This window comes from Zonotrichia leucophrys, chromosome 15, assembly GCF_028769735.1.
Source record: "Zonotrichia leucophrys gambelii isolate GWCS_2022_RI chromosome 15, RI_Zleu_2.0, whole genome shotgun sequence".
Taxonomy (NCBI): Eukaryota; Metazoa; Chordata; class Aves; order Passeriformes; family Passerellidae; genus Zonotrichia; species Zonotrichia leucophrys.
The window spans coordinates 11,469,632-11,490,107 of NC_088185.1; the positions used below are offsets into that span (position 1 = coordinate 11,469,632).

Genomic DNA, 20,476 nt, shown 5'->3' on the forward strand with positions numbered 1-20,476 from the left:
TTCATTAATCAGCAAAATCAGGTTGCAGTCACGTGTTCCCAGCTTGGATGTGTTTGCTGCATCTGAGTCAGACTTCAAGAGAAGCTGGAGTGTCCCAAAGCTTCTGGTTCCCCCTCTGATGATCACCAGCTCTATAAAAGATGGGATCTCTCACCACAAACACCTCATTTTGAAGGGGAAAAGTCACTTCCTAAAGCCCTGATATAACACTCCTGAACCCAAACTTGCCATCAACGCCTGTGGATGGTGCAGAGGATGGATATGGATTAATTCAAAGGGTTTTAGTACTGCTTTCAGAAAGAAAAAAGGCTGTGTGAGCTCCAGAGCCAGCACTGTGAGCACCAGAACCACAGTCTGGTTCTTTACTTGTCCCAAATGCTTAACCTGAGCATCAGCAGCAGTGCAAGCTGGCACTGGAGGATTTAGAGACTCTCTTTTCTTCATGGATTTTCTGGTAACTTAGTGTTGCATTAACTCAACATTCTATGCACAAATTGGGTTATTCATCTTTATGACAATTACATTAACCTAATTAGCTCTGTAGAGCTTGATTGATGCTCTAGTGATTACACCAAGGTGACAAAATGTGAGGCTACCCGGGAGAGCTCCTGGTATGGCTGGTTGGTCACTTCTTTTCCTGTCAGGAACCTCTGACAATAAATGATAAAAACATAAAACAAGCCAAAACCATAGAATCCATACTTGCAGAAAACAGCTCAGCCTCCAACTCCCTCAGGGATACTTCTCTCAGGAAAAAACATACCAACAACAGAAAAATAGCCTTTCTTGTTGCTGTGGCTTCAAGGTGGCTAAAATTTGGGAGGAAGGGAAAAAGGAAGCCTAGATAAGCAGCATATCAGAGGAAATCTGGGTAAGGTGACTTTTCTGGACTTTGGTCTTTGCATCTGCTAAATGAGAAAAAAATACATATACAAACTTATATATACATGTGGAAATGAGGGATAATGAACCTATACCATTGATTTCAGCAGGCTCCAGAGCACACCAAACTGTCCTTCCACAGTTCTCCACAGCAGTCCCATTAGTGCTTCAAATAATTGGATACATTTCTCCCATGCAGCTGTCTGTTTAAACAGGCATCACTGACCTCACCTCCAGTGCTGTGTTTCCACATTTTCACCCAATCCTTTATTTTCTCTTGCATTCTTTCCCCAATCCTATCACCGGTGGCATTCACATTCTCTGAAATGAGAGAGACATAATTCTCTCTCTCAGGGTTTTTTTCCTGGAGAAGCACAGAGAGAAGAAGAGAAAAACAATTCTTATATCTACCTGCTGCTCCTGATGTTTTGCACATGTAGAATGTGTTAGGAAGATTGTTTATTGTCAGTTGGATTCTGCTGAGGATTGTTTTGTTTCCTTGGCCAATCACTCAAAGCTGTGTCCTGGCTGTCTGGAGACAGTCACGAGTTGTCTTTAATATCTTTTAGTATTCTTTGTAGTACAACATCTCTTTAATATAGTATTAATGTAATATAGTATAGTTTAATAAAGCAATTGTTCAGCCTTCTGAATCAATAGAATCAGACACCAATCATTCCTCATGTCGGAGATTTCCTGTTTTACTATAATCACCCGCTGAAAACACACCAGCTCTGTGTTTCCTTAATTTCTGACACATATAACTTTCACAGCCAAGTAAACACACGGCAGAATCCTTGCCATCGGGTCCCAGCAGCTTTTTCTGGAGCTAAAGCAGCTCGTTATCCCCACCTGGAGGAGCAGCGCTCACTCATAGCCAGTCAATATCTACAAAGGGACGTGAAGGACACGGCAGGAATTCCAGCACAGGACACACGTGAAAAATGCGTATTTTATGACTGCATTTCGTAAATATTAAAAGGAATATTATATGTGTTGTGTTAGAAAGTGATGCTATATTAATTCTCTTAAGTAGTGTGTTAAATATTGTTTTAGATTATAACATAATGTTAAAATAGAAACTATGCTATGTAGGATGCTTTTTTTAAAAGAAAGGACTTGCAGTGAGATAGCAGCCACAGGACACCTGAATCTTTCAGAGAAAGAGAATTTATTGCCCTCTTATCAGAAGAAATGAACTTCTTCCCGCCTCGAAGGCACTGTGAGGATTCAGAGGAAGAAGTTGACACTGCCCAGACAGAATCCTGTGTTTGAATGGGATTTATACATCATGTCTGAGGTGTATGAATATGCAACAGGCTGTTGCTTTTAATCTTCTGTTAACGTGGGTCCTTTTTCGTACTTGTTTTGCCCAGAAAAGGTACCCGGACGTCCGTAACTCTTTGTCTCTATTGTCTCTTATTGTCCTAATTCAAATTGTCCAAATTGTTATTACTCTAATTGTATTGCTATTTTTATAATCATTTTATTACTATTAAGCTTTTAAAATTTTAAAAACATGATTAGAGTTTTTCACAAACACCTTCACAGGGGCAGTGCAGGGACAGGCACTGATCTGGTGACCAGGGACAGAACTCGAGGAAATGGCACAAAGCTGAGCCAGGGGAGGTTTAGGCTGGATACTGGGAAAAGGCTCTTATCCAGAGGGTGGCTGAGCACTGGAAGAGGCTCCCCAGGGCAAACCTGGCATAGGTCAAGGAGTGTTTGGATAGGGCCCTGAGGCAGGCAGGCACAGGGTGGGATTGCTGGGTGCCCTCGGTGATCCCTGAGGGGCGCTCCCAGCTCGGGCCATTCCCCGGCTCTGCCACGGCCGCGGCCCTGCCCGCCCTCAGCGCGGGCCGGCTCCATGGCAACGCCGCCGTGACGTCATCCGCGCGGGCCGTGACGCGCAAGGGGCGCGCGGGCGCGGGGAGAGAGCGGGGTCCGCGCTGAGGGCCGGGAGCGGAGCGGCGGCATGGCCGGGCCGCACCTGCAGCAGCCCAGCTTCCTGCTGGTGAGTGCGGGAACACGGCCTCCTCCTCCTTCCTGCTGGGGGAATGCAGCGGGAACGGGCCGGGCCGGGCGGGCAGAGGAGCAGTGTCTTGGTGCGCGGTGCTGCTCTCCCGGCCGCTGCAGCCCCGGGTGTGGCGGGAATGCTGAGGGGTGGTTGTGGCGGTGATGGCCGCGGTGAGTGCTGTCCTGAGGGGGGATTGTGGAGGACATGGCCGCGGTGAGTGCTGTCCTGAGGGGGGATTGCGGGGTCATGGCCGCGGTCAGTGCTGTCCTGAGGGAATGCTGAGGGGGGATTGCGGGGTCATGGCCGCGGTCAGTGCTGTCCTGAGGGATTGCGGGGTCATGGCCGCGTGAGTGCTGTCTGAGGGATGCTGAGGGGATGCGGGTCATGGCCGCGGTCAGTGCTGTCCTGAGGGGGAATTGTGGCATTCATGGCCGCGTTAGGTGCTGTCCTGAGGGAATGCTGAGGGGGGGATTGCGCATTGTGGCATTCATGGCCGCGGTGAGTGCTGTCCTGAGGGGGGATTGTGGGGTCATGGCCGCGGTGAGTGCTGTCCTGAGGGGGGATTGTGGCGGTCATGGCCGCGGTGAGTGCTGTCCTGAGGGAATGCTGAGGGGGGATTGCGGGGTCATGGCCGCGGTCAGTGCTGTCCTGAGGGAATGCTGAGGGGGGATTGCGGGGTCATGGCCGCGTTAGGTGCTGTCTTATCCTGCCCTGCCCGGCTGCCGTGATCACATTTCCCTTGTGGTTTGTGCCAGGCCACGCTGAAGGCGGATTGTGTCAACAAACCGTTCGCGCAGAGGTGCCGCGATCTGGAGACCATCATCGAGGAGCTGCCTGCCAAGGTGAGCGGCCCCTGCCTCTCCAGAACCTCCCTGCTTGGCGTGATTCAGGGAAACTGGTTTTTATATTACTGCTTAGATTGTTCCTCTCTGTCTTATCAAGACAATCTGTGTGGAACGGGCTGCCCTGGGAGATGTTCAGGGAAGGGACACTCAGTGCCAGGGTCTGGTTGATTCGGTGATGTCTGGTCACAGGATGGACTCGAGATCTCAGCTCTTTTCCAGCCTAACTGATTCTGTGATTCTGGGTTTTGGGGGCCTCCAATGAAACAGTAGGAATGCAGTGTTGCCAAGAATTAAGAACCTTCTCTAGTCATTAAAGGGTTGTTTCATTTCACTGCCCGTCATTAACGCCTTTCAGCCTCAGTTTGCAAACAAAACTTGGTTTTAAAATGTGGCAAATAACTGCAAGTGATGCTGATGAGCATTGTTGTAACTCCAGTAGGATCAGAAATCAGGATAGGTCTCCCATGATTGCCATGTTATAGTGCAGTGTTTGAATGGACAGTCTGCCCAGTGATAACCCAGAAACAGACATAAATAAATGGCTGACATATCTCTGTGTGTTCTAGTACAGGCAGGAGAGATTGTCCAAGTAAAGAATTGTGCACATCAATTCTTTGTGTCTGTTTTCCCTGCAGGAACTCCATGGCATCTTCCCATGGCTGGTGGAGAGCATTTTTGGCAGCCTGGATGGCATCATCGTGGGCTGGAACCTTCGCTGCCTGCAGGGAAGAACAAACCCCAATGAATATTCTGTGGCTCTGGATTTCCTGGATCCCAGGTGAACTCATTCATTTCAGCACAGATTAGGAAATGGGTTGGTGAACAAATGACCAGTGTTTGGCCTTTTTCCACTGTGCAAAGCTAAGCTCACAGAAGTGAGGCAGCAGAGGGGTTTTTATTTACCATGGGATTCACTTTCTGATGCTTGTTTGCAGTGGCCCGATGATGAAGCTGGTTTACAAACTCCAAGCAGAAGAGTACAGATATGATTTCCCAGTCTCATATCTTCCAGTGAGTAACTGAATAGTTTGTAACAAGGGAATGTAGTTGTTGTGGAAATTTGCATGCACTTTGTACCTACATTTCAGTGCAGGCCAAAGTGTGGCCTCGGTGCTCCAGGTTTGGAGCAGACCCATTTATTGAAATGGCTCCTGAGTGGAGGAGGAGAGTTCCCAGCCATAAAATCTCCAGGAGATTGTGGCTCTCAGCAGCTGGATGTGTGTGTTCAGCCAAGAAAGCTGCACTGTGATTCTTACTCTGTCCCCAGAGGGAGTTGTGTGGTTATTGGTAGTTGCAGGATTGAAAGCAGTTTTCTCAGTTTATCCCAGAACAGTGCCTTCCCTGCCTGTGCTGTGTGCCTGTGTGTTTGAGGTCTGACTGCTCTCCTGGATGTGAAGTGTCACATTTCCAGCAAAAGTGTTCATCTGCACAGTTGTTTTGCTGTGTTTCTTCTATTGCTGCCACCTACATGCTGTCTAGAAATTGGTTCAGATAGTCCTACAGGCTTTGACAACAGGAAACCTCATTTAAATATATGCTAATTGTTGGTCCACAGCTCAGTTACCTGGACAAAAGCAGCAGCCAAACACCAATACTCTGCTGCTCCCACTCCAACTGGGAAAGTTACTGTAAAGGCTTTAAAAAAAAATACTGAATTTAAATTTGGAAAATACTGAATTTTCATTTTTAGAGAGAAAGTTGAGTGTTTTCAACTTGCCCTGTACAACCCTGCATTTGGGCACAGAACACCTGCAATGCAATAAAATCACTGAGCTGAATGTAGAGATCACCCCAGAATGCTGGAATGCACAATCTCACTATCTGAAAACATATTTTGCAATATGCTGAGTACCCAGATTAATATTCCATTACTCTGTAATGAAATTATAAACATTTCCTTACTCTCTTTCAGGGCCCTGTGAAGGCTTCAATACAAGAGCAAGTTCTACCAGAATGTTCTTTATACCACAACAAGGTCCAGTTTCCTTCATCTGGTGGTTTAGGTTTGAATTTGGCTCTTAGTATCCTTTTAATTGTTGAGCATCTAATTTTTTTTTAAAATATCTAAAACTGAGAGATCATTAGTGTTTCTGTTAAACATTTCTTATCTATGTGGGGTAAATCATGGTCATGCTGAAGTGTTTGGGCTGATTAGAAATGTTTAGATTAGAATTTAAAATAAACGTGTCCTCTTATAAACCCTTCTTGGAGGAATTTCTGGCCTTAATCAAGTCAACAACAAAATTCCCAGTGTTTCTCAGCAGAGCCTGTATTTCACAATTTTTGTTTTTGTAACTGCTTGTAGTTTATGCAATATGGCAGGAAAAGGGCACGTTCACTTTGCATTTTTGGAAGCAGTGTAGCTGTAGCTGAGCTGGTTTCAGTTTGAAATAGTCAGATGTGCCAAGAGTAGCACAGAACACTTTGTCACACAGAGAACACCTCAATCTCCAATGTTTCAGCCAGCTGGAGAGCAAGAAGCCAAGGCTGAATTTGCTTAAAAGCTCTGGCAAGGTACATTATCATTGACAAAGTACAAATGTGTCTATTCAGCATCTCCCAGTATCCAACAGCTGTACCTGCTTTTATTATGTGATCCTTAACTCTGTTCTTCCAGATCCATTTGAATATTACATGTTTTACTTTGCAATCAGTTTGATTACACAGAAGGTAAGTACCTTTCCAATTTTTTCCCTTAAAATAGTACTGTCCTTTCTCCATAATACTCTTAAGAGCCTGCTGGGGTGCTGTGTAGCTAAATTAACAGCAATTTCATCTGTTCTGTTGAAATTTGTTATTGCTTTGGTTCACTTGGTGATCCAAGACTGGATGATAAACAAAGTACCTCCCTTGGATTCACCAGTGAGCAGCCATGGCAGCAAGGAGCAGGCAATGGTTTCTGTCCCCCTGTACCCAGTGAGGGTTTCTCTGCAGTCAGAAGCACAGCTTGGTGCTGTGGGCTGTGGTTCTTTGGTTCCTCTGCCTGTTGTTCCCTCTCTTCTGCCTGGTTACAGTCACTGCTGCAGCAGCCCTTCTGTCACAGCTCATTTTCCTCTGCTCCAGGGCTGTTTGCTGCCAGTTCACCCTTTCTAACACAGGGCTTCTGCTTTTTTATGCTGAGGGGATCTGACATCACCCCCAGCACTGCCTTAAAGCAGCAGTGTTTAACCCCAGGTACATCTGTGTGTCTCTTGCAGAACTCTCCTGCCACCCATCACGTCAGCCCTTCCAACAGTGCTTATTTCATCCTGGTGGACACGTACCTCAAGTGTTTCCTGCCCACAGAAGGAAGTGTCCTTCCCCCACCTTCTTCAAACCCTGGGGGAGCCATCCCTTCCCCTACTCCCAGGTAATGGCTCCAGTGTCAGGGGCAAATTGTGGGAACAGTGCAGGCAGAATATGGCTTGTTGGAACTGTCTTGGTTTGGAAGGACAGGAGTCTGCTGAGGAAGGCAGGAGCCTCCCCTGAAACGGAGAATGTAAACCCTCCCCACCCCTCTGAATTGCTATAAATTTTGAATTAAGGGGCTCTCAGGCAAAAATATGGGAGCAGGAAATAACAGATCTTTAATAGGGAAGAAAAAAAATAAAAGGATAAAATAAACAATGCAGTACACCAGAACAACAGTGACAGAGTCAGAACCCAGCCTGACACCCTGTGGGTCAGGGTGTTGGTGGCAGTCCCATTGGAATTGTGGCTCAGCCCTCCTGCAGTGTCAGGGGTGGTTCTGCTGGAGCAGGGATCCTGTAGAGAAGGATGGATTCTTCCTCTGAAGATCCAGTGGAAGGAGAGGCAGCTGCTGTTCCTCTGGAAATCCAGTGGCGGAGCCGTGCTGGTGTCTCAAAACCTCTGGATTATATCTGGGTAGGAATGCTTGGCTCCTCCCTCTGGGCTCACATCTCCAATGGGATGCTGTAGTTCTTATCAGCCATGCAGGGACATTCAATAGCTGTTATCAGCAATGTCCCCTCCTGAGGGAGCAGTGATTGTGGTCACTCAGAGAGAGATAAGGCAAACTGCCCACTTGACAAAGGTAATCTGCCATACAGATGGTAATGGAAAACATCTTGCATTGCAATTTTCAACAGGAATAAAATTGAATAGAAAACACCTCCACACTTCATCTGTATGTACTTATTACATAGGAACAGTGGTGCAGTGCTTGGTTATAGTTAGAGTTGAAGTAATTGGTAATTACAGGAAGTTACAGAATTTTGAAATGTGCAATCAATTATGCAGTTGGAAAGACTGTTTCAAAGTGTATAAAATACTGATTCAAACAATGATGCATCCCTCCATCCCCCTGTGCTGCACCAAGCCCTCCTGACTCGTGTCATTCCATGCATTTGTCCTCCAGGTCCCCAGCAGTGCCTTTCTCCTCCTATGGCATGCACCACACCAGCCTGCTGAAGAGGCACATTGCCCACCAGCCCTCTGTGAACGCTGACCCAGCCTCCCAGGAGATCTGGAGATCAGAAACACTGCTTCAGGTACCTGCCATTTAAGGAAGGAAGTGCCCTGCTCACTGAGGGATCTCTTCTTGTTAAAGCACAGGCAGATTGGCCAGTTTGCTTTAGCTTGGTTTGGAATTGAGCAGTGCAGCTGCTGCTTCCTGTTATTGCAACAAAGAACCACTGTGAGGTGTTAAGTTGTAGCTTGGAAAGGCACTTAATACCTTTTCTTAGACTAAGGATCTAAGGCATTTGAGTATTTTTTCTGGAAAAGTTTCTGCATCTGATTTTCTTTTTTAAATCTTACACCAGTTCTACACTCTATGCAAAACCAAAGGTTAAACCCAGCCAAGTTGGTTTTGTTCATTATCAAGGGAAGGAAAAGAAAATCTGAATTTAGCAATTATTCTGAAACAAGTTCCTATCATGTTGCTGAGCTGACTAATTGATGCCTGGCAGGTGCTGAGTTTGTCATCTCAGCCATTGGCATAACCTGGGACATCTTGAATAGGTACTGCCAATTTAGCAGTATAGCTTAGTTTTCAACTTATATACTGTGGTCTTTCTTATATTATCTTCTGACTGACAGTGTGGGATTACTTCTCTTTCCCTAGCTGAGAAAATACTTGTTTTGCAGATCTTTGTTGAAATGTGGCTCCATCATTACTCACTGGAAATGTATCAGAAAATGCAGTCCCCTCACGTCAAGGTAATAGTTTGTACTGCACTTGTGAACATCACCTGGTGGTTGAGCTCTTACCTTGGGGTAAATCTCCTGTTGTGTGCAGAATTTATTTTTGTGCATTGGTCCAAAGGAAAGAAATAACTTAGCAGAGTGTCTACATAAGTGTGCCAGAGTTGGTAATCCAGTTACAAAGAATGTTGTGAATAAGTGTGTCATCCAGATTTGCCTTCATTGCAGAAGTTGTGTTAGTTTTGTTCTGGTTTTTGTTTCTTTTTTTTGTTCAAGATGAGTTTGTGGGATGGTCACAACAATCTGAACATCAAAGTATTAATGATTGAGAAGATGCCACTGTAAAACCATTGTGTTAAATCCCACTGGGGCAACAAGACTGCTAAAAATAGCCCAAATTGATTTCCAGCAGAGATAGCAACTGTTACTGAAATACCAATTAGCAATTTCTAACATCCATAACCATTTTTAGCCTAAATCCAAATTCAAAAAAAATCTTTCCAAACTGCTATTTTTATTGTTTCATGTTCCAAAATATGCTTCTCACCATAATGGTGTCAGAAGCAGTTCTGTAGCTGCAGAATTTGGATTACCTGACAAGCTCTTGCTCAGATAATTCACTGTTGTAAGCAGTTTGTGGTGGCCTGTTCAGTAACAAACTACTGCATGTAAGAAGTGAGTAAGTGTTGGGGAGGCTAAGATTGAAGGCATTATAAATGTAAAGGGAATTTGAAGGAGAAAATTCTGATCCTCTGAATTCCCTCTGGGTCACAGTGGGACTTTCATAGAAGGGGAGAGACATAATAAAAGCTACTCAGGATTTATTCCTGTGTGGAAGTGCAATATGGGAGTTGACTGAAAAATTCTAATCCTTCACTCCACAGGATATGAAATAAAACACATTTATATTTTGCTAGGGAAAAACATTGGAGAGCTGAAATGTGATGGGTTTTGTCTTTTACTCTCAAATTTGAGGTCAAAATGCAAACTCACTAATGTTGCAAAGTCTCCACTTGGGACTCCCAGCAGCATGGCTGTGCACCTGTGATGGAAAGGCTTTGCTTGAAGTACCTTTGGTCTGTCTGTCTGTCCAGTCTCTGTGCATCAAGCGCTGTGCTTAGGGCAGAAATGATGATTGCTTTAAACTTCTCTCTGTTCACCCTCTGTATTTCAGATGCTTTCTTCTAGCACTAGGGAGCAGCAGTTGCAGACAATGACTCTGCACCTTATGGTGGAGTAGGGCCTAGGTAGAGCTTACAGTTCTCTGAAATCAGCACTTCAGGATCCTCCACAAGGTGTGTTGAGCCACAGCCTGAGGCCATAATTCCCTGATGGTATTTTAGTTTCATTTTTGATGGGAAGTAATCATGAGCATGTAAAATAGGAAGTCTTCCTCTTTGGGGGGGTGGAGCAGTGGAATGGGGGACTGGAATTCCCCATGAGATACATGAATGGATGAAGGATCTCTCCTGCAGGACTGAGGGAAGGTTCCAGATCAGGGCAGGACTGTTCATTGGCCTGTGATGCTTCAACTGAGCTTTGTAGTCTGGGTGGGCTGAGGGAGAGCAGGCTGCCTTGTAGTTCCTCAGATGAGCAAGTAGAACGTCCAGAAGTAGAAGTTGTGTTTTAGCACAAGCATTAAAGACCTTGACTGGAAACCCAAGATGGCCCTATTCCTTATTCTTAAATTCTTAACAATTCTGCAGGTTCACTTGATTGCATTCAGCCTTCTGTGTGCTTGGGAGGAAGGGAATTAGTGACATTCAGTGCTGGATCTAGAGCTGTGTGACCATCACTGATAGGAAATGGCTGCATGTCTGTTTTGGAAGGTGGGGTGAGGTTCTGCAGAACTTGCTCACTCTGTCCAGCAGCCAGATTTGTTTGCTGTCATGGGCCAAACAGATCTCAGAGAAGTAACATTCTTGAGAAGGACAGTCATAGATTTTTCTTAAGCCTTGGTAATGTCATCACAGACTTCCCTTTATAAGTAGAAGGCAGTGGAATGGGAATGAATAGTAAACAATTTCTTTTGAGAAGATACACATTACAGCTTTGAATTCTTCTTGGGTCTGCTGTGAACCTGAGGTTGATGCTATTTGCTCTGCTGTCATTGTTTTCCCTTTTAATTCAACTATTTTCCAATTCTTTTGTCTGTTTGTTTTCTCTCTCTCTGATGATCTAGAGTCCAAGTGTGCAGCAGCTTTTTTCCTATTCCCTTCTGCTGTTACCACAAGAAACACTTAAAAAGAAGTAGTTTGATCAAACTTTATGTCATGCTTCCTGACCTTCCAAAGCCAGGTGTTCAGCCCCCAGCACTGCATGTGGAACAGCCATGAAAATCCAGGGGGTTGCAGGTTCCTGTGGCAGGGGAATCAGTTTGGAAGCAGAAAATCTGCCCAAGCTCTTGGGGAGCCTGCAGGAACCATCCCATCCTGCCACTCCAAGGGTGTGGAACCAGAAGCTGCCAGACTGGCAGCAGAGGAGATGGGGTAGAGGCTGTTTAAAGACAGCAGAGGTGTGATCTGGAGAGTTAGTTTAGATGCCTGACAACAGTCATTGGGGTCTGTGTAGTGTACATTTTTTGTTTTATGTTTTTTCATTAATTTCATACATGTGTGTCACTGTTGCTACAGTATCCTCTTCACTGTCATAGTCAGAAAATACTGATCAGGTTGTTCCTTCAAGAAGGGATCTGGCTGAGGCTTGCAGAGACCTCATTGTTATGGCAAGGTGCCTTTTGCATCAGCATTCCTGTGCTGGGTATGTCTTTGCCTTTTTAGATGTGTAATGTTTCCCTCACAGCAAGAGTAATTTCCTCTTTTGAGGAAATTCACAAGATCTGCAGCCTTCCCAAAAAGCCTTTAAATAGAGAGAAGACACAGGATTTCTCTGGGCAGGAATGTCCAATTTGAGCTTCTTCCACATACCAACTGTGCTTCTGCAGCAGAACAGGAAGAAATGACCACGTTTTCAAAACAGATGTAAAAAAGCTTGCAGAATATTGCCCTCTTACTCCATTTTTAATAAACAGTGTGTAAATCCTTGTTGCTGCAATTCAATTTGCTTCTGAAATGGGGAATTTATTTGGCAAAAGCTCCATATCCCCCACCAGTCCTTGCTCTGAGCTCAGCAAAGAGAGCAGCCAGTTTTTGGATACTTGCTCCCAGTTGGATAAGAAGTACTATGAATCAAACTACTGAAAGAAGAGGATACTGTGGCTGCAGTTGTTTTGTGATATGTTGTCCCTGACTGTATTTGTGATGTTCATTTTTCCCCCCACCCTTCTTCCTTGGGCTCATTCTCACTTTTTTTTTCTCTTGCTCTCTTCTCTCCTTTTTTCCCTCCCCCCTTCCTTTTTGTTTCTGTTGTCTCAGCTGGAGGTTCTCCACTACCGACTCAGTATCTCCAGTAAACACCACGGTAGTCCTGCCCAATCCAGCTACCAGGCCCTCCACGCATACCAAGTATTACCATCTTTTCATTTGGTTTCCTTTTTTAAGAATCTTGTTCCATCCTATAATCTGCCAAGTGTATTGGTGCTGGCTGTACAGCAGCTCCTTCTGCCAAGGTGTGGTTTTATAATTTGGGAACGTTGCATTGAAATTCACCAAATTGTTCAGTGAAACTGATACTGAGAGATGTTAGCAAAGGTGATGGAGAAAAGAGTTAAACTCTAGCATGTTATGAGGACTGATTGGAAACTGTATTTCTAGAGATGCATTTTTGCAATGTAAGATTTACCAGCTATGCTGTGTTTTGGCACCAAAGCTGTCTCCACCAATGGCAGATTTCTGCCTCTCACTCAGTAGTCATTTAAGCAAACCTTGCGTGGAAGAAAAGATCAGAATTTGCATGGCTGTCACCCAGATTAAGGTAGGTAACATCTGGGGGTTTTTAGCCAAGGAAATGTCATTGGATAATACTAAATTTGTGGTGGCAATGTCAATTTGGCTGTCCACTTTTGCAAAAGCACAAGTGGTACATTTGCAGATTGTTCAGGAAATGTGCATGCAAAAACATTCCTGTTGGAACAGATTGCTGATTCCTCTTTTCCTACTTCAGCCCTTTATTCATTGGGTCTTCATTTTGGGAATGGGGAGGGTTGAGCTTATGTACTGTAAAGCTCTTTAGCACTACATGGCATTTCCCTGCTCTTTAATCCTTTTGTTTTGTTTTGTTTTAATTAAGTGCTATGATATCTCAAGGTGCTGTTTAGAAAGGGACACAGAAAGTACTACCTCAAATCTATTTTACTTTATATTCATGTAATTACTATATTAAGAATTAACAGTGGTACACATCCATCCTGTACAAAAAGGTTTAACAACAAAAACACTTGTGAGGAAAAGTAGTTTTTAAACCAGTGACATTCACAATGGTGGTGATCCAGGCTAAGAGGAAATTGTATGTGGAGAAACTACTAACATCACCCAAAATGCTGTATTGAAATAGGGTGGTTTTGTAAATTCCAAAGGTACCTTCAGGGGGTGCTTGGGGCTTTTAAAATGACACCTTTCAAGGCCTGAGCAGAGTACTCAGCCTCTCTAATTGCTGTGGAGATCCTGGTCCAAAGTCCAAGGCCAACACAACTTCTTGGAGTTCTACCTTCTGCATAAACTCATCAGGACTGTGGGAAATGTGCTGATCCAAGTTGGAGCTGTCAGAAACAAGCCCAGCCTTCATTAGAACTGGTAAAGGTTTAACCCTCCCTCCCTTAGGAGAGTCCCAGGCCTGGCTGCACTGCAGGGCTGTGTCTGTCATGGAGCCTGGAGTGCATGTCACAGTGTGTTCAGAGTCTCAAAGTGTAAAAAGGCATTTGCTGTGCCTCAGGGATTGCTGAGAGAGGACAGAAACACACTGACACAGACACTCCCTCCCTGCTTCAAGCACTAGAAACTTCTTGCAGCTAATCCCACGCACCTTTCCAGCACTTTCCATTGTATTTGCAGCTGTAAGTTACATTTCATGTACATTACTTTTCTCAACTTCTGTGAAACAGAATACAAATCTCAAAATCTGCCTTCAGTGGTGGGTTGGTATTAGCTCACTACTCTTAGAGCAGATTACAGCAGCAAAGGAGTTTGTGCCTTGAAGCAGCACTTCCGTGCCTCGTGCACCTCCCTGCTGTGTCACACTGCTCACAGTAACATCACTGTGGCTCACCATCACTCCTGCTGCTGCTCCCAGCCAGGCTGTTCTCCCCTGAGGGTGCTGGAACCACAGGATCTCACAGGACTCAAACCAGTTCCTGTTTTACTGTAACTGTCCAGGATTGCTCTCTCCTGTAAGGCCGATGGTACCAGCGTAGGAAGGAGAACTCAGTACAGCCAGCCATGAGTATAAGCAAAGGACCTGCTGTGCTTCTGCAGCAAGGAACTTGTAGCCATAATGAGAGGCTGAATATTCTTTTTTCAGAAAAGGGTAAGTCAAAATCTACAAGTTATTCTGTTCTTTAAAGCGAGCCCAAAATTCAGTGCATTAGAGAACTGTAGATAACTTTTCTTACAATCCAAATTTGCTGCTGTTTCTTAGTGAGCTGATGGCAGAAGATTGATGCAGCTTGTCCTGGGGAGCAAACCTGTCCAAAATCAGGTGGCACCAAACTATGGTGAAGAACCTAGAAGGAAAAGAGCATTTCCTGTATTTTGATCTGAGAATATAATTTTCCTGAATTCCCTGGACATTTAGCAAATGACACTCATTAGTGCCTCTCTTTTGCTTTGAATCCAGGAGTCATTCAAGCCCACTGAAGAGCACGTGCTAGTGGTAAGACTGCTTGTGAAACATCTGCATGCTTTCAGCAACAGCCTGAAACCAGAGCCTCTCTCCCCTTCAGCCCACTCCCACACAGCCAGCCCACTGGAGGAGTTTAAAAGGTTGGTACATGAGCATGTCTCTGAAATGTACAGAACTGGAAAGCTGAGCTTTCTCCATGAAAATCTCAGCTTTCCTTGAGAGGTTGAATTAGGCTGTTTTGATGCTAAATAGAGAAGTACATTATTAAAAATACATGAGAGCTAATGGATTATGTTTCTCACATCCTCTGAGGGAGGGCATCTTCAGCAGCAGCTGTTGCACCAGTCTATAGAGGAAAGAAAATGCTACCAGAGAATTCTGGCCAAAATTAGTTTAGTATTTGGTATTTAATAACTTGAGTTGAAATTCAATGGCTTGAAGTAGTTTCAGTAAAAAAGGAACAAATTTTGCTCAGTTCTTTCTCTATTTGCATTTGTGGAAGTGTGTTGGGTTGGGTGTTTAGTTTTTGAAATTTGCTGCCAGTTTATACACGTGACTGTCTTTGAATCTCTTTGCAGGGTTGTGATTCCTCGGTTTGTCCAGGAGAAGCTTTATATCTTTTTGCAGCACTGTTTTGGCCACTGGCCTCTGGATGCCTCCTTCAGAGCAGTATGTACTTGCTTCTCCACTTTGTACTCAACAGAACTACTTATTAGTTACTAGGACTAGTTATTAGTTACTAGAACTAGTTAATAGTTATTGCTGTTTAGCAGCTGTTTCTTGGTCATTTTTTTTTTGTTGTTTCTTGGTCATCTCTCTTTTCTAGACCAGTAAACTTCATATAACAAATAAAAAAATTAACAAAAAGCCCTTCCTGCCTTCCTTTGCAATGAAGTCCTGGCACTCATGTGGGTTTATGTGTGACTTTGCCCAGGTTCTTGAGATGTGGCTGAGTTACCTGCAGCCCTGGAGGTACGCGCCCGAGAAGCCCCCGCAGAGCACGGAGCCTTTGCCTCGCAGCGTCTCAGAGAAATGGTGAGGAGGGGAGCAGCTGGGGCTGATCTGAGCCAAACCTGAGTAAAACAGCAGGATTTCAGGAACTGTGCACCAGCCTGAGTTAAATTCCTCAGTTATTCCCTAGTTATAAGACTAGAGAATGATTTCTGAGAACACTAGTTTTTGTATTGAGAGTATTCTTTTCTCTCAGTGTAAGTTGACCATCTTTCCAGAGACAGTATAAAACATCCCCTTAGTGCTTTATTTGGTAGAAGACAAAATAACACTTCTTTAAATAGGTGTACTCACAAATCCTGTACTCACTTTGACAGGGCTGCCTTCATTCAAGAGAACCTGCTCATGTACACCAAGCTGTTTGTGGGATTTCTCAACAGAGCTCTTCGGACAGACTTGGTCAGTCCAAAAAATGCCCTCATGGTGTTCCGAGTAGCAAAGGTCTTTGCTCAGCCCAATCTAGCTGAAATGATCCTCAAAGGTAAAAGGATACTTTGACATCTTCTGTTGTCCTGTCTCAATCTTTCCTCACAGTAGTTACATCTCATCTCATTAGCAGAGCTGCACTTCTCTCCCATTTTTCATGCTATTTGCCATTCAAAGTCTGTCTTCACTAATGTGTCTCAATTGGTTTAGTAAGTCTATAGTTCTCTTCTAATCACCATAGATTGCATTTCACAATTTTTCTTTAAAGGACAAAGAACCCAATTGCAATTGTCAGTTTTTCTGATGCTTGTATTATTTCATTACATACCTCAAGATTTAAACTTCATATATCTCTGAAAGTCTCTGTACTTAGTAAAAGAGTCATGCATGCATTTCAGGATAATTAGGATATAGTGAATTTGGGAGTGGTGACATTTGACAAGTATCAATATCTGAAGTATGTTTCTCCCCTGCCTTTTGTTGAAAAATATGAATTTTAAATGCTGCTTTGTATGGTCTGCATTAAATGCAGGCTGACATTTCCTGCTCTGGGCAGAGAGAAGTAAATAATGAACACTAATTAAGGCCTCCTTCCCCTTTGAACTCTCTCTCTAAGGCAGCTGGACCTTCCCCAGCAAGACCAATATTGTGTAACCATCATCAGTTCTTTTTTCAAATTCCAGGAGAACAGTTATTCCTGGAGCCAGAGCTTGTGATTCCCCACCGGCAACACCGACTTTTTATGAGCCCCACTCTTGGGGGGAGTTTTTTGTCATCACGGTCTCCAGCTGTTACAGATGCCTCATTTAAGGTGAAGAGTCATGTTTACAGCCTGGAAGGACAGGATTTCCAGTATAAACAGATGTTTGGCACAGAAGTCAGGAATTTGGTAAGCAACAAGCTCTTTTGCACCTGCCTTTCTCCTGTGACAGATGTTCCTCAGTGCTGAGCATCCATACCAAAAGTTAAAAGTAGAAAGCTTCACACCCTGCATTACTGAATAATTTAGTTTGCTTTTGGACCCTGAGGGGTCTCAGTCCAGCACAGCTGTAAAAATCTGCTTCTCTTTGATAAATAATAAGTTAATGTAACAGCTTGCTGCCTTGGAGCAGGACATGGTGTTTCCTCTCAAACATGCTTACTGTGATCTTCTGGTTCATCAGTACCTACCAGCAACTCAGAGAAAATCAGCAGGAAAAATTAAAAAAGCAGCTGAAGAACCTCAGCAGCTCTGAGGTTTTTAAATGCTCCAACAGAACTGCCTCTGCCCTGTTGGAAATCCAGCTAACAGCACAAATCCATATGCACTAAGGAAGTGAGTTTGCTGGGATTGCTCTCACTTTCAGCTGTCAAGGCACAGTTTTATCCATGTATTGATGCTTAGTAGTCCTTTATCTTCATCTCACACAGTTTTTGGTGTTTGTTTTAGGTGTTAAAACTGGCCCAGTTAATTTGTCAGGCACAGCAGACAGCAAAGTCCATATCAGACCATTCTGCAGAGACCATGGCCAGCCAGTCCTTCTTCTCCTGGTTTAGATTCACACCATCTGACATGAATGGTTCCTACACAGGCAATGACCTTGATGAAATTGGGCAGGACAGCATCAAAAAGACAGATGAATATTTAGAGAAGGCACTGGAATATTTGTGCCAGATCTTTAAGGTAAGTAACATCTTTCTAAGAACTTGGCAATGAGAACAAAAGTCAGGATTTGTCAAATGTACATCTGTGTCTCTTGTACTGTGTGGGGTCACAAAGCTGTCCAGAGACCTTGCTAGTACATTTTAACATCATCTCAACTTTGCCATTTTCAATGCAGATGGAATTAGGTGTTATGAATTTTTAAGTATCAAACCTACTTTGTTTAAGTGATGACTCTTTTGGACTGTATAATTTATTCCAAACCTGTTTATACCAAGGTGTCCTCTTGTTTCCAAACAGGCAGTTTTAAAAACTCTCCTGTATTTTCTAAATGTAGAGCTGTAAAAATACAACTGCAGTTATGGACAAACTGTTAAACTTAAAAATAATAGATTAATTTCTCTGCAGCCACACTCCCTTGTACAGAATTGCCCATGGAGACAACTCTTTGATACTCCTTGGGAGCTAAGGGAGATACAAACCAGAGCACCAATCTAGCATTGGACAAGAACAGGCAAATCTGGAGAGGATTATCTCATTTTAATGTCTAACTGAGGTGCTCTTTAGCAGTTCTTGGTATCTGAGCTGGCTGTCAAAGACTTCCAAGGCTAATGAGTTTGTGAAGTGAGGAATAAATTCAATAGAGGGTGGATCAAACACCTGCTTTAGAAGTGTGTTATTCATTCTTGCATAGCTGAGTGAAGCCCAGCTGACCCAGATGATGATGAAGTGTGGGACAGTTCAAGATGAGAATGGAAAGAAACAACTTCCAGACTGCATTGCCAGTGAGAACGGCCTCATCCTCACCCCCCTTGGCAGGTACCAGGTGAGAGAAAAACAACTCCAAATCACTGCTGGGCTGTTCTTGAAAATACAACAGAAATGCACCTTACCTGGGCTAAGAGAGGTGCCAGTACAAAGCTGTTTCAGGTGGGAGCTGCAAGTTGAGGTGTTTCTTTTCCCATTTGTAGATCATAAATGGCTTAAGGAGGTTCGAGCTGCAGTACCAGGGGGACACCGAGCTCCAGCCCATCCGCAGCTACGAGAACGCGGCTCTGGTGCGGCTCCTGTTCCGCCTGTCCTCGGCGCTCAACGAGAGGGTGAGCCCAGCCCTGCCCTCCTCCTCCTCCTCCTCCTCCTGGCCTTCCCCCTGCACCTGTACCTGTGCGACACTGTCGGGTTTTCGGCTGTTTGAGGGGCCTGGAGAGGCCCGGGGTGGCCTTGGGGCAGCCCGCGTATCGAAGGACGAGAAGAGGCTTCAGTTCTTCTTTCGGTTTTTATGTTTATTAATTGTTTATCTAAAAGATTTTCTTTCAGCCCGACAGAGCTCTGCTCAGCAGCCAGCCATGAGCACACTGTGCTGCCCTCCAGGCAGCCACCTATCTTTATACCCATTGTTACGTGTACAATATTTATCATTTTTCCCCAATACCATTTATTCTTATTACCCGGTGCACTTTTAGTAATGACCAATCCTAAAGTGCCACCATGACCAAAGAAGATGGAGGAGAAGAAGAAGAAGGGCAGGACACACCCCAATTCCTCCATCTTACTTCTCTAAACCCCCCTGTACAGAAATCCTAAACCCTGTGTTTCACCCTCTAATTAACTGATCCCCTCACCATTCACTCCGGTGAAACCCTCCTGTCCTCATACAGGTGTCGTCTCCTGTGTAGGATCAAAGTCCAGCCACCAGACACTTCTGGAACATTCCAGGACTCCCGAGCCCCCCAAGGGTGGTCTCGGTGGCTCAGCACCTCAGGACTGAGATCCTGAGATCCGACACGACACTTGCTTTGTTCTTACTCCATCTTCTCCACTGTGCTCTAGATGGATATTTTCTAGTAGTATTAGCCTGCTTCTGTACCTGTCATTCTGCTTTTCCTACACAAAACATTGCATTGTGATTAATTAACGGACTCATGGTTGATGAACAAGGGAATAACATTCATAGTGAAAGCTTCTGAACAGGAAAAGCAATTCTTTTCTTAGTGCAGACTTGCCCTGTGTTTTCATACCTAATGCTTTTTATACCATTTCTGCTGTTTAAAAGTGCAGTTTGATCCCTATAATCCTCACTCTCTATCTTAAGAAAATCATAAATAAGTTACTTTATGACAGCATTTGCAGAAGGACACTAACTTTTGAATGCCTCTTCCCTCAGTTTGCAGATCAGATGGAAGTGCTTTGCTCCAGGGATGATTTTGTTGGCAGACTGTGTCGCTACCACCTGACCAACCCCCAGCTCATACAGAAAATCAGGTACAGCCCCGTGGTGAGGGACAGAACGAGCCACAACTGGGGACCCAGGATCAGCCTGAGGTTTCTGGCCAGCTACAGGACTCTGATCTCTTTGCTGCTGATCTACTTCCTTGCATCCTGGTTTTATGTCGGGCCAGTTGGCTGCACATTCATTATCCTAACTGGGTATTTTCTGTATGCTGTAATAATGACTTTTTTCTTCGAAGGATGGAAACCACATGAACACTAGTTTCCTCTTCCTGGCTTCTAGAAATAAATGTTTTAAGGATGAGCCTAAGATTCCATGACTAAAATGTTTTAATTATATCAGCCCTTCTTAAAATATTTTTAATACTAAAGTTAATGGAATTTTATAAACATTGATGTGGCCTTGTCGAGATAATCAATGTAAATTTTATTTTTATAAAAGTCTTCCTGTAGATCAAGTGGATATGTTGTTTGGGTTTGTTTTTTTTTTGAGGGGGGAGGAATGAGCCATGAGTATTTATAAAACTGCAGTCCTGCCACAGG

At 44.2% G+C, this 20,476-nt stretch overlaps 2 protein-coding genes across 3 annotated transcripts in view; one reads left to right on the forward strand and one right to left on the reverse strand.

Annotated features, from left to right (window-relative positions):
- GGT5 (gamma-glutamyltransferase 5) overlaps positions 1–1,420 on the reverse strand; it is a 39,801-nt gene extending 38,381 nt beyond the window's left edge. Inside the window, exons 1-2 of the mRNA XM_064727005.1 lie at positions 1,294–1,420; positions 1,114–1,203 (exon numbers count right to left, since the gene is read on the reverse strand). The gene's annotated coding sequence lies outside the window, so the exon portion shown is untranslated. The remainder of the gene's footprint in view (positions 1–1,113; positions 1,204–1,293) is intronic.
- A 1,358-nt stretch (positions 1,421–2,778) lies between these two features.
- SMPD4 (sphingomyelin phosphodiesterase 4) lies at positions 2,779–20,391 on the forward strand. 2 transcript variants are annotated; one of them, XM_064727086.1, is made up of 19 exons: positions 2,779–2,896; positions 3,655–3,741; positions 4,380–4,522; positions 4,680–4,755; positions 5,657–5,765; positions 6,362–6,414; positions 6,942–7,093; positions 8,102–8,234; positions 8,833–8,904; positions 12,264–12,353; positions 14,620–14,765; positions 15,204–15,294; positions 15,560–15,660; positions 15,954–16,117; positions 16,746–16,951; positions 17,492–17,725; positions 18,399–18,530; positions 18,676–18,804; positions 19,869–20,391. In XM_064727086.1, the coding sequence occupies exons 1-19, from the start codon at positions 2,858–2,860 to the stop codon at positions 20,193–20,195; spliced, it is 2,484 nt and encodes an 827-aa protein (XP_064583156.1). In that variant the 5' UTR covers positions 2,779–2,857; the 3' UTR covers positions 20,196–20,391. The 2 variants fall into 2 exon arrangements, with proteins under 2 accessions (XP_064583156.1, XP_064583157.1); XM_064727087.1 differs by lacking the exon at positions 12,264–12,353.
- The last annotated feature ends 85 nt before the right edge of the window (positions 20,392–20,476 follow it).